Raw genomic sequence first — 12,530 nt, forward strand, 5'->3', positions numbered from 1 at the left:
CAGTTGAGACGGTTTGAATCTTTCAAATCACATGTCCCTACATACATTCAACTGTTGGTCACCCACAGGCATGCTACCTGATGGTGAATTTTGGCCAAAATATGGCTGCGGGTGGAGAATCCATGGTAAATATTTGGAATAAATGGGACTATGGGCATTTTTTTGCTGTTGCTTAGCTATGTTTCTTTTGCTCATGCAGAAGGTTGGCTATCATTTAAATCCCTTAACACTGGGCTGTTGGCAGACGTGAAGTCTTAGGCTGTAGGAGGTGGAGGAGAGCCCTAGAGCGGAGCTAATAAATCACCCAACCAGCAGGATGTGTTCACTGTTCCAAACCTTTTTCCATTAACCTTTTAAACCCCTGATGTCACATGACACCCTGGCTCAAAAGATGGATTGTGTGGGTTCTGGAGACAAGCCAGTAATTTCATTCTGAGGACTTTACTGGCAAAGATCCTCAGGACAAATGTCGGTTCGAAATTGAGTGATTGGTATGTTTTTTATTATTATGGTAAATTTCCCTTAATTTTGTGATGTCTTCACCCTTAATCTGGAAGTTCACCTTGAAGTGTCCCTCATTTACATTCATATCTCACTTTCCTCCATTCTGTGATAAATGATTGGTGGGCCAATTTAATTTCCTACCTGACAGAGGGCGTACTTCCTGAAAGTGCTCTCTACAAAGCACCCGAAATAGTGATCTGGATACCGATGGAAAATCCGACCTCCATCAGGATTCAAACCTGGGCCCTTGAGGTGGGAAGCCTGTACCTTAGCCACCACAGCATCCCAATCCCCATGTTGAATGGAAGGAAGGAAGGAATAATGATAAACTGAAGAAAAGTTTAACATAGTTTCAGACGTGAGTTCGAGTTTAATTAGGAGAGGCAAATAAATGTATTGTTGTTCAGAGTATGTCCATCAAAAATCTACCTGAATTGGTAGAATAACAATGATGATTTTTTAAACGGGGAATAAGGGCAGAATAAAAGCAATTTGAAAGTAAAAGAGTTTTATGATTGTGGTTTAGGTTAAAATGTGAAATTGTATTTCCACCTTTGTCATACATAGATAATGATCCTCTATGTACAATAAATATTGACCTAATTACTTACCCTCCACATTTCAGAGGAGTAGGGCTTATTTTAGAATACTTTTTGTTCATAAAACGTTAAGATTCCTATATTTCCACATAATCAATTTTCCACCTTGGCCAGATTTCACTGTATATGGAATTGATTTTTCCCATTACCATTCAGGAACGGTGAAGAAAATTACATACCACATTTCAAAAACTTTATAAAAAGTAACTTATTGCTTCTGCAAGATAAAATGACGGAAGTAACTGAATGGCCAATGGTCATAACACCCTCTGCCATAAACCTAAGTGGCAGCTTGTAGGATGTAACATGCATATGTCACGTGACACTCGCATCATAATCTGCCGAGTCTCAACATTACAGTCACTATATTTCCTTCAAATTTCTAAGTCATTTTTCACTAATTTCAACAATTAATATGTGAATGTCCATTACATTAGTGCCTGTATGACCAATTTCCAGGAGATCTTCTCCATTATTGATATTTAAATAGAAATTTGTAGAATCATTATTATTCAAGTACGTCAATGGGTCAATGCCTCTCGATTTTGAGAAAGATATTTGCTGAGGGTAGGAAATAGCTCCTGCATATGTGGTTGGGCCATCAATGCCATCAGTTCCCCCACTCAGCAGAAGAATGTTGCACATTTCGCAGCAAGGATATTTTTTCATTAAATCAGAAACCTCTAAGGAAAAAGCAAGGGCAAGTTCCTGATTCCTGCCCCCAAGGCCACTTCCTTTAACCTCCACTGTGGTTTCACCCCCTGATATCAAGCAAAACCGCCTGCATTCATAGGGGAAATCTGCTTGAGTGACTGCATTGAAATTTTTCAGTGGGATACTTTGTGTATGGCAAGCATTGTTTAAATTTGCAAGGAGGGATTCCCCAGTAATTTCACCACAAATGAACCTACAAATTTCTACAGCAAAACTTGAGTAAAGTTTTGCTACTTTCCGAGCATTCCCTTCAAGAGCCGAGGACAAGATGAGTGGGACGTAGCCAGCATTTTTGGCTTGTTCTGCTATGTTTTCAAGAGCAACACCATTATTTCCAATTACATAATTGCAAACATGACTGAACTGACCATTGACAACGGGGACTTCTACACTCATTGTATTGCTGCTTAAAGGGCCCTTCAGTTGATTCAGTACTACTTGGGGAACTTTGGTTTCCAATGAGTATTTATTTAAAATATGGAGCGCTAAAAATTTACTGTCGGTATTATACACAGTCGGGCCACTAGCAATGATATCTAATGGATCATCTACGACATCTGAGAGTATAAGAGCAATAACTTTTGCAGGATATGCAAGCATAGCTAATCCTCCTCCTTTCAGCATAGAGAGGCTTTTCCTCACAGCATTTAGTTCTTGAATGCTGGCACCAGCAGAAGACAAGAGTTTAGTGACAGCTAACTTATCAGAAAGGCTAATTGGAGGCATTGGTGAGGGCAGGAGAGCTGAGCCACCCCCTGAAAAGAAATCAGCAGCTCAATCGGGCAAATAAAGTGATTGGAATACAAAAATATGACATTTTTAAGCATAAGACTAATCTATTGCTTTTGATAGAATGTAAATAAACTTCACCAAGATGTATTCGTTGATAAAAAATATAAACCTATATATACCAATCATTTTTTAACTATGAACAATTCTCATATCTATTCCTTCACATCTTCCAAATTTATTTGGTTTATGTGATGATGTTATGAGGGTAGGCTGAGTAGTAATGCACACTTGTTTGTAGACCGCAAACAAAAACAAATAGCAAGATTGAGCAAAAATACATTAAAGAACAATGTTTAAGTTTCAAATCATGTATTTATTTTTCAGCGCAGTTTGCCGTTACGGATAACGCATGTCTCCTAACGTGTAACAAGTTGTTTCATTCCATCCCTGAAACACTCTCCAACTTTTCTCGAATCCAGGACTTGACAGCCGGCCTTCACCTCATCATCCAAGGTGTAATGATTACCCTTTAGGTGTCTCTTGAGTTGAGGAAAAAATAAATATTGCAAGGCACAAGATTGGGGGAATAAGGAGGGTGTGGAATCGGTTCAAATTTCAGGTTTCGCACAGCCTCTCGAGTTACCCGCGAGGTGTGTGGACGAGCTTTGTCATGTTGCAAGATTATTGGTGCCAGGCTGCCTTTAACCTGACAAACTCGATGTTGGAGGTGTTTTAGAGTTTGTATGTACTGAGAAGAATTTACCGTAGCCCCTTGTTTCAGAAAATCAGTCACATAAACTTGGTGAGCATCCCAAAACAAAGGAAAACCATCAAAAGACAACCAACCCCAAAAAAAAAAGAAGTTTTCCTGCAGATGGTTGTCTTTTGATCTTTTTCGCCTGAGGAAAAGATGAAATTTTACTACCCATCGATTTACAGTAGACCCAACAATAGTATCGCTCCCATAAAAAGCCTTTTAAGGACGATGAATCTCAGTAGGAGTCACTTTTTCAGCTGCTAACAATTCGATAACAGCACGCTGTTTAACTCGCGTTGACATGGCACTAGAATGCATCTCCATACTTTTGCTTCTCGAAATACACTGGATGAATGAAATGACCTCAAACCTGCACATGCGTGTTGAGGGGGAATGTTACTTCGACAGGCCACCAGGAAAGCTTCTGAAGGTCATTTTGTTTGTGGTTTACAAGCATGTGTGCATTAGTTTTCAGCCTATCCTCGTATATTGGTTAAATTTATGCCTCTATATGGATGAGTTAGCTCAAAAACTTCTTAAACAACATAAATTTAGGGAGAAGGAATGTATGTGGAATACCATTTTTTGTTAGAAAAAATACCCTCACAGCAAACCTTATTTCAAAGAATTAAAAATTCTAACTTGACTTTGTCCATATCTTTATTGCTTATGTATTTATATGGAGGATAATATGAAACAACAACATCACCAATGCTCAAGTACATGGGCATAACCCCTCAACAGAGTACTGACTGTACATTTATTCTACCACTCTTCTGCTATGTATAGTTAGAGTCCCTTTTATGTGGCCATCAAAATGTTCACCTATCTGCCACCAGGCATAAAATATACTCCTTCTAGGGGTACACTTAAGAAATATCTTAAGCATTTTCTGATAGATAAATGCTATTATAGAGTGCAAGAGTTCCTGGAGTGTTCGGAACACTGAAACAGCTGACTGTTCTCTGATTTGTCCTATATTTTACTTTGTTAAGTCCTGGGACCAATAAATATTATTATTTTAATTTCTACATCTGCACATTTTTGCATAACCATAAAATGACAAAATATAATATCCAAAAGAAGGAAACTTATTAAGTGATATCAATAGCTGACATTTTCAAGCAGTTTGAGTAGCCATGCCCCATTTCTTGTTACTTCTGTCATAAAAAATTGTGCATGGTAGAAATCAATACTCATAAAAATTGCTTGTTCCAAGATTCTTTTTCCTTTTGGTTTCCTTTTGATCTCTTTGTGGTATCATCAAGACTGTTTGAATTTAACACTCCTTGTAAGATTTGAATTAGTCCTGAAGTCATGGAAAAAAAATTGAGGAAGACAATGGGAAACCACCTAAATTAATTATCCAATGAAACCATAATGGACATATATTGAGTATGAGTTCTGAAAACTTCAGGACTTGGCCGAATAAGCCATGTGTCATGCCTAGCAGCAGGTGAAGCTAGGTCTTCTCATCTGATAAAATCCTTGGAAAGCAAAGGCGAGCGTAGTTAGAAAGTTATTAGTTAAATAAAAAATTAGTTAAAATAAAGACATAGTAAGTTAGGACAATGTTGAGTGTAGGTCAATTTAAAAATATAGAGTGAGATGGAGAAAGGAAATGTAGGTGTTTTAGAGCTATGCGAGTTGAGATGGAAGGATAGTGGGGACTAATTGAGTGATAGTTACAGCGAGTTGAGGGATAGTTACAGTGGAAGGGAAGAGGTCAGCAAGGAGGAACCAGCAAGGGGTGGCATTCAAATGCAACTAAAAAGTAGGAAGAAGCATAGTAAACATAAGAGCAAGCGACTGTTAGAATTTGAATAGTGCAAGTAATAACTGAACCAACATTCAAGGCGATTGTTCAGGCCTAACTGCCACCATGCAATAATAGTGAGGATGATGTTAATGGGGAATATGATCAGTTGGAGGACATAATGATGCTGGTGTTCCTTGAAGTTAGGTACCATTCAGGGATAAGAAATAACTGTGGGGAGAAAGAAATAGTTCCGCAGGAGACTGTGTTAAATTCTAATGAACACTTGATTCAAACACCACAAAACGCATAGGTGCACATGAAAAAAGCCCAGAGGGATTCAGAAAGATATCAAACTGAATGATTGTTTGGCACAAACATAGGAACAGCATTATCAGTTAACAGTTTGCCTGGGGAGGGTGCTGATTTTGATTATCATTTAGTTTTAAGGAAGTTCAACGTCAGATTCAAGAGGACTAAATAGGGAAGAGGGTATAGAAAACTGAATGAAGAAGTATTAAGCAGAACAACAAGGAAAGAATGATAGGTGGCTGCAGAGAAAAGCATGAGTGAGGAAAGGGAAACAGTTACTATGGAAGAAAACTGGAATTTTGAAAGCTACAGAAAACTTAAAGAACAGTAAAAAGGGCTAGGCAACTACGGTTTACAGGAGAGATAACTAGAAAACTAGAACTTAAAGAGGCTTCCCAGTCCCTTACATAATCTACATGCATTGTGTGTCTCCAATTTCTCCAGCACTCTTATGATACTTCCTGCTATTTTTTTACCTATCAAGTCAATTCCCTTTGTACTTGGTTTTGGTTTGCAAATGAAACCTTTCTGTATGGTGTTCCAAATGCTTGAAACAATTTCATCATGAAGTGAGCACCTGATTTTACATCAAATATTTCCTGATTGCTCAAATGATGAAGCAAGCTTTTTAATGCAAGTATGCTGGTAAACTAACATATTCTCCCTGTGTTTCGTCTGATGTTAATATTCACCAAATATTCTAATAGACTGTATTAAGTCTATGACTAGCGAGTGATAAATTATACAGGTGATTTAACTCTACCCAGAAAGTTACTGAAGTACATTTTTCCAAATTCAATTACCAAAGACTGCATACTGGTAACCAAGCAACAATATTGCTGGGATCACTTGCAGGCCACTGTATTATTTATGTCTTAGGCAATTACCAATGCTATTTGTGAATAACCTCGTGTTACTATTTATTTTCAAAGTATTATCACTGAAGTGCATGATTACATAGACAAGACAATCATTCATTTCTGGATGGGTCAATATGACCTACAACGTCCATCAAGTCTTCATTTAACCATGGACTTTGGACCCAATTATTGGAAGTAAGGATATGAAATTAACTAGCCATTAGTGTACGAACCCTGGCCTGCTACCACTATTCTAACCTACAAGTAGCGAGCCAAAAATCTAGGATCCATTTAGGAATGTAACAACTCCCTTCTAGTTCTTTGGCATCTTACCTTCTACGTAAAAACTAACTGAATATCTCAACTAACTGATGTCACCTCATGGCATTTCCTTACAGGGTATCAAATTATTCCATTAACTCTACATTTAGGTCATCATGCTTCAGTACCTGAAATAGTAACAAATAATATTGCACTGTTGTCCAAGTTTGACACCAGATCAGCAATGCAGGAAGCAGCATTCTGAGCATTTAGATCAGGCAAATTGTTTTTTGCTCCTTCCATCACTTTCAGCACACTGTTTGCTTTGGGCAGCATTTCTTTTGCATTCTGAAATGTATTCCGTATGCCATCAGGCACACTAATTATACCACCCACCAGGTGCTCCCCCAGGATTTTTTCTAGTTCACTGGACATGGCAAGAACTGCTTTCCCAAATCCTGAGTGAGCAGTAAAGAGAAATTTGATAGCATTTATTTTATTTTTAAAATGTTCATAAGAAGTGTTGCATTACCAGTCAACTGAAAAGGTATAACACCAATTTTACATGATAATTAATGTATGGTAATCGCTCCAACATGCCTACATAAATGCATACCTCCTTTGCCATTCAGCAGCTTTGTAACATTTTATATTAGCCTTCCTATTAAAATCTAATGTTTTAATTTAAGCACCACTTTTGAAGGAATTATACGCCAAGTGAAGGAAAGTAATGCAATGGAATATGGCACGCTATTTTACCAATCTTAGAAATTTAAAGTTGTACATTTTCTCACACAATGAGTGGCAAATATTTAAGGAACAGAGGCATAATATTCTAATGCAATAATTTCAGTGTAAAAATCATTTGCCTTGACCGGGATTTGAACCCGGATCCCTCAATGTCCGCTCGAGTGCTTTAGTCAGTTGAGCTATTGAGGCATCCTCTTAAACTCACATTGAAATGCATATTAGCGGATGACTCCATTAAAAGTTACAGTTGCGGCATCTCTTGCAGTTTCTTTGGAATTTGCATAATATTCTGTTCAAACAACCATCATCAAAACAAAGGCAAGTTGAAAGGAGGGAGAACACAGATGGGAGAAATTCCTCTCGCACTGCTCTTGGATGTTTCCTCTCTTTGGCTGACGCTGTGCTCCTTAACGCAATTCCTCCCAGGAAAAAAATTCCATCGATGCTTTCATTTAAATACAGCCTAAAAAATGCTTCAGAGGCTCTAATTCTGGTCCTCCGCCCCTGACTTAACTTGTACTTCCTACTCCATGAGTAGTGCATATTGTACATAGGTACGCTCCTTTGATCTTATTCACACATTTACATTTTGCAAAAATCTTGATCTGGTTAAATTTCCAACTTTTGGGATTGCCTCTGATAGCATAATTGCTGTGATATTTACAAACACTTCTGACATCATAATTATACCTATAGCATTAAATGGGCGGACTGAGTCAAAAGGCAGTCAAATTAACAAAAACGTATGGAAATAACATAAACAGTAAAAAATAGGCAAGTTCCACTAATAAACGTTAGCCTGAGAATTCTCTTAGGGCATGGGAATGGGAAACTATTGTATGAGTTGGGGAATGGAAAATGGCTTCACAAACGGTTTGCTTGAGGATCCTCCCTTCACAGGTAAAAACAAACCAATGATCATCTTGGGTGAATCCCTGCAGAGATATACTGGTGATGTATGTGTTGGAAAAGGTGTGGTAGTGGAATGCCTGCCTGGTATAAGAACTGAGCAATTAGAAAGGAAATGCATGAATGTAAGTGCGGAGCATGACGAAGAGGTAGCACTGATTTGCGTGGGGACAAAGGAGGTAAAAGGACAAACAATATGTGGTGGGCCTTATTCAGGATCTGTGCACAACGGCAAGGAAGTAGTTCAATATGCTGAAGCTATAGTTGTGGTAAATCAAGGAGAGAAAACACACATTTAAAAAAATGATTAGAAATGATGGTAGGCATTGGGTGAGCAGAAAATAAGGACAGCTACTTGTCCACGTAAACTGTTAGATTGATGAAACTGACCTGGCCAGAGAGGGTATGAATCTAAATAGGAAAGGATCAATGAAAACTGGAATACTACTATATTGACATCACATTTGACAATGAAACTGAAACTTTTGAAAGGCATTGATGATGGAAAGAATATAAAACCCAAAGCCGTACACTTAAGGGCACTTATAGGTGGAATAAAGAAGGTGGAATAAAGAGTGATTGCTATAACTTTCCCACTCCCTGTAAACCCCCTTCTTTATTCCACCTATAAGTGCCCTTAAGTGTACGGCTTTGGGTTTTATATTCTTTCCATTCACTCGGCCGTAGTACGTTCTTTATCTATTTATTTAGGCATTGATGATGTTTTGCCTATTGGATTGATAAAAAGTAAATGCCTCAAAGTTAAAAAAAATTGTTCATTATGTGAAACTTATGAAGAAAGAGAGTGCCTTATCATGGAAGAGATTTTCAATTGCAACTTTTTTCTCTACTTCAGAAACTGTTAGATATGGAAGTAACTTAAGTCTACTGCATGTCAAATTCAGTTGCATTGTGGTAAAATCTGTGGAATTTAGCTCACTAATTGATAATTACTCCCCAGGTATGATAATTGTGATGGAATCCTGGTGAAAGAGGATATGCATGGCACAGGGATTTTTCCTGATTGGCTTATGGTGTACAAATGAGACTGAAAAGAGTGAGGGGGAAGAAGTTTTTCAATGTGAAAAAAACTCTATATCAAGCCAAATGAGAATATGTGATGAAGTGTTTGAGCTACTTAAACTAACTCATTTAAACAGTAAAATGGTCATCACTTGGAGATTATCATGGTGTACAGGCACACCTCTGTGAGTTATTTTGTGTTGGTGAGGAAAAGATTCTGGGAAAGACAGTGATTATTGATTAAGACTTGAAACCTTTCCCAAGTGAGGGTGAAGCAAGACCCTTGGCTGCTTGTTTGGGGTAATCAAGTGATGGTATTACCTCATTCTATGCTTCGCATAACTTACCCATTAGTTACCACTCACTCTAATGCTGGAATGTTTCGTCTGTCAATGTGTATCTCTTGATGTCTCAACAATTATATCCACTTAACTGTGCAATACCAATTTCTGACCTGTGCCAGGATTGGTCTTCTGTTTGTAATATGCCCTACTTCCTGTACTCTTGCTAATTTTGAGGGAATCCATTCTCAATTGATGACCCTAATGTGGGGGATGGTGAACCTGGGGCATTCGTGCCCAAAGTGGCACGCTGAGCAAATATTTTGGCAAGCTGATTTTGTGAGTAAAACAATGATTATTAAAAGAAGGAATTTTGAAAAATAGTGGTGACAAATTGTACAATACATTGCCATCTTGCAAAGCGTGAAAAACCTCGTGTGTCTTTTGTGAGTGAATCCACTTGAATCGTCTAAGTAAACCATCAGCTTTTCAAAACATGTGAGACTTCATGATCAGTGCGCCAGGCTTGAATATCTTATTTAAACGCACAGATGGGATTTTCACTTCATTTCAATGATTTGGTTCATACCAATGACTCAATCATTAAAATTTTTCATAATGAACCACATAATTACAATGAAACAAAGTTTATGGACTTGGTTCATTAAGAACCAATTCCATGGCCAGGACCAAGATTGGCAAATAGCAATGAACCGGCACATAGTTGGCAAAGTATTAAATGATTACGTGAAAGATAAATTTCCTTTGTAATGAAAATTTATTATAACATATTTGATTTTTGTAGTGACTAGTTGTTTGCATGAAAAATTAATATTCCTTTCCCTCTATTAAAACCAGTTAATTAATGCCTACATAATTATGTAAATTTATACCTGTATTTGGTGTACATACCATTAATGCAGTGTGTTTAGTATAAATGCACTATTATAATTTGCAAATGTTTCCCTCATGATTTAGAGTTATACTTTGGGTTAGAAGGGTCACGGTAGTTCAGCGGCAGAGCGTTGGACTACTGACCAGAGGGCCTGGGCTCAATTCCTGGGCAAGCCTATCTCGGCACCCTCAGCTCCATCCATGCTGTATGTTTTTCAGGTACCAGATCTTCCTGAGAAACCATAGCTGGCAGAGAGAAGAACTGCCCCCCCCTACCCTGATGTGTGAATTTTACATGCCGTCAGGCATAGTACTGGGAGAACTCTACCATCACCTACCAAACTGACTTTCAGGCTGATTGCTGTGTTTATGGTTTTTGAGTTAGAAACCATGGCATGATATTGGATATCTTAGCAACAGGTATGAGGCCATACAAACCACTTTCATGATTAAAAATGACAATGCATAATAAAAAGAGCTATTTCTCAGCTAATTTTTGTCCTAACTTTTACAAATACTGTAGGCGTTTGATCCTGATTAAGTTCTTCTATCTAGTATGTGGGTACTTCTATTCAGTCACTGACTTCAGAAATGCTGAATATCAATAAAGCTCAACTTTCAGCCATGAATTAACTATTATCGACTATTTCCTCCATGCACATCAAAGGCATACTAGATTATAAATTTTAATGAATCAATGTGAACCTTATTTAATATGTTAAAATAAATGTTCTTTTAAGAAACTTGAAAATATATTTAAGTTAATAAGTATACATATTATATAATCACATAAAACCACGCGCCCAAAAATTTATTTGTTTATTAAATCTATTAGCACACTGTATTATTTACTGGTAATACTTGCAATCTGACTGACCACATTAAATGACGCTTCTTACAGACACGAAAGGGTTTTGGAGGTTGACATGTATTGACATGAACCTGCATGGTTGTTACATTCTGAAGACACATTTACCTAAGAAATAATTTAAACCTATCATTATATCATTTATTCCTCCACCATCTTGTCACCGAGTATCAACATTTAGATTTATTACAATATCTCATTGTTTGCAAGCATTTCAGTAAATTTTTTGTGGGTTTTCGCCTTTAAATAAGACACCCTCTACCACAGTATGCGCGGAAGGAGATGAAATGTCATCGTATTTCACGATTGTTTTAAAACTAAGTTAATATGCGATCCCATACAAAAATTGATTTGTCAAAAATGAAAACAGAAGTATCAATCTCCGAAGAAACAACTTTTAGAATATGAAAAAGGAGAATTAATGTTGACCCTACACAGTCAACTTAAAAATTATTTCGCTTTTCACAAATTTGAACATTTTTAACAGCGATAGAAAACATCGGCAAACATTGGGAGTAACTTTCTAAGCATGTGCATCTGCCTTCTGAGATTGATTTAGTTTGGTGGAAATGAATATCAAACTTTAGTTGCCGTATATTTGCCCTTTATTAAAAACTATCAACAAAAATTTAAGACAAAGTTTCCCGAATTACAACATACCATTGGTACAAGAGTGGAAGTCTTAGTAATAGTACAAATGGTCAGCCTTAACACAACTGATACTCACCTACGACGTAACAGTTTTGCTGAAGACGGTACGTATCTTCCATTACCATGAGATGGGGACCTTTTCTACTAACATGTTTTCTAACTAGCGTTTGTGGTAGAACGGATGAAACTCCTGAACGGAACAGTTTCAAGGATATAAACTTAATGATTTCCTTATTTGATGACATTGCTGGTACTGTTTTCCTGACTTGGTTATCTCTCCTTAAATTAGGATGTTACCACTAACAACTTGCAAATAGTAACATTGTTTACAAGCAGCATTATAAAGTGGAATCCACAGTATCAATCACAAATAGAGATCGTTAATCCCCGGTCGCAATTGATTCCAAGCTGTTGTCAATATATGCATGCAGCGTCCTTCGCTGTAGCGAAGACCATAAATATTAGAGCATACATTTTTTTTATAAGACTGATTACAGAGATACCGAACGTTACCCTCATTCACATACGTGCCTTGCCCTCAAACACATCAGTGTTGCTCTCTCTAACTGGTGTCACGAACAAATGAAGACCGCGCGGCCAATGTCGGATGTGTTGAATGGCTAACGGCGGAATTTTATTTTGACAGTCGGAGATGACGT

General features: G+C 37.4%; 1 protein-coding gene across 2 annotated transcripts; it reads right to left on the reverse strand.

Annotated features, from left to right (window-relative positions):
* Positions 1 to 1,106: 1,106 nt before the first annotated feature.
* On the reverse strand, positions 1,107 to 12,400 carry LOC139687024 (glycerate kinase). Of its 2 annotated transcripts, none has more exons than XM_071584121.1 (3): positions 11,948 to 12,400; positions 6,684 to 6,843; positions 1,107 to 2,572 (listed from the first exon to the last, which is right to left on the reverse strand). In XM_071584121.1, the coding sequence occupies exons 2-3, from the start codon at positions 6,829 to 6,831 to the stop codon at positions 1,491 to 1,493; spliced, it is 1,230 nt and encodes a 409-aa protein (XP_071440222.1). In that variant the 5' UTR covers positions 6,832 to 6,843; positions 11,948 to 12,400; the 3' UTR covers positions 1,107 to 1,490. The 2 variants fall into 2 exon arrangements, with proteins under 2 accessions (XP_071440222.1, XP_071440221.1); XM_071584120.1 differs by having other exon boundaries at positions 6,684 to 6,953.
* Positions 12,401 to 12,530: the final 130 nt, after the last annotated feature.

Source organism: Hetaerina americana, unplaced genomic scaffold (assembly GCF_022747635.1).
Source record: "Hetaerina americana unplaced genomic scaffold, ioHetAmer1.1.p SCAF_16, whole genome shotgun sequence".
NCBI lineage: Eukaryota > Metazoa > Arthropoda > Insecta > Odonata > Calopterygidae > Hetaerina > Hetaerina americana.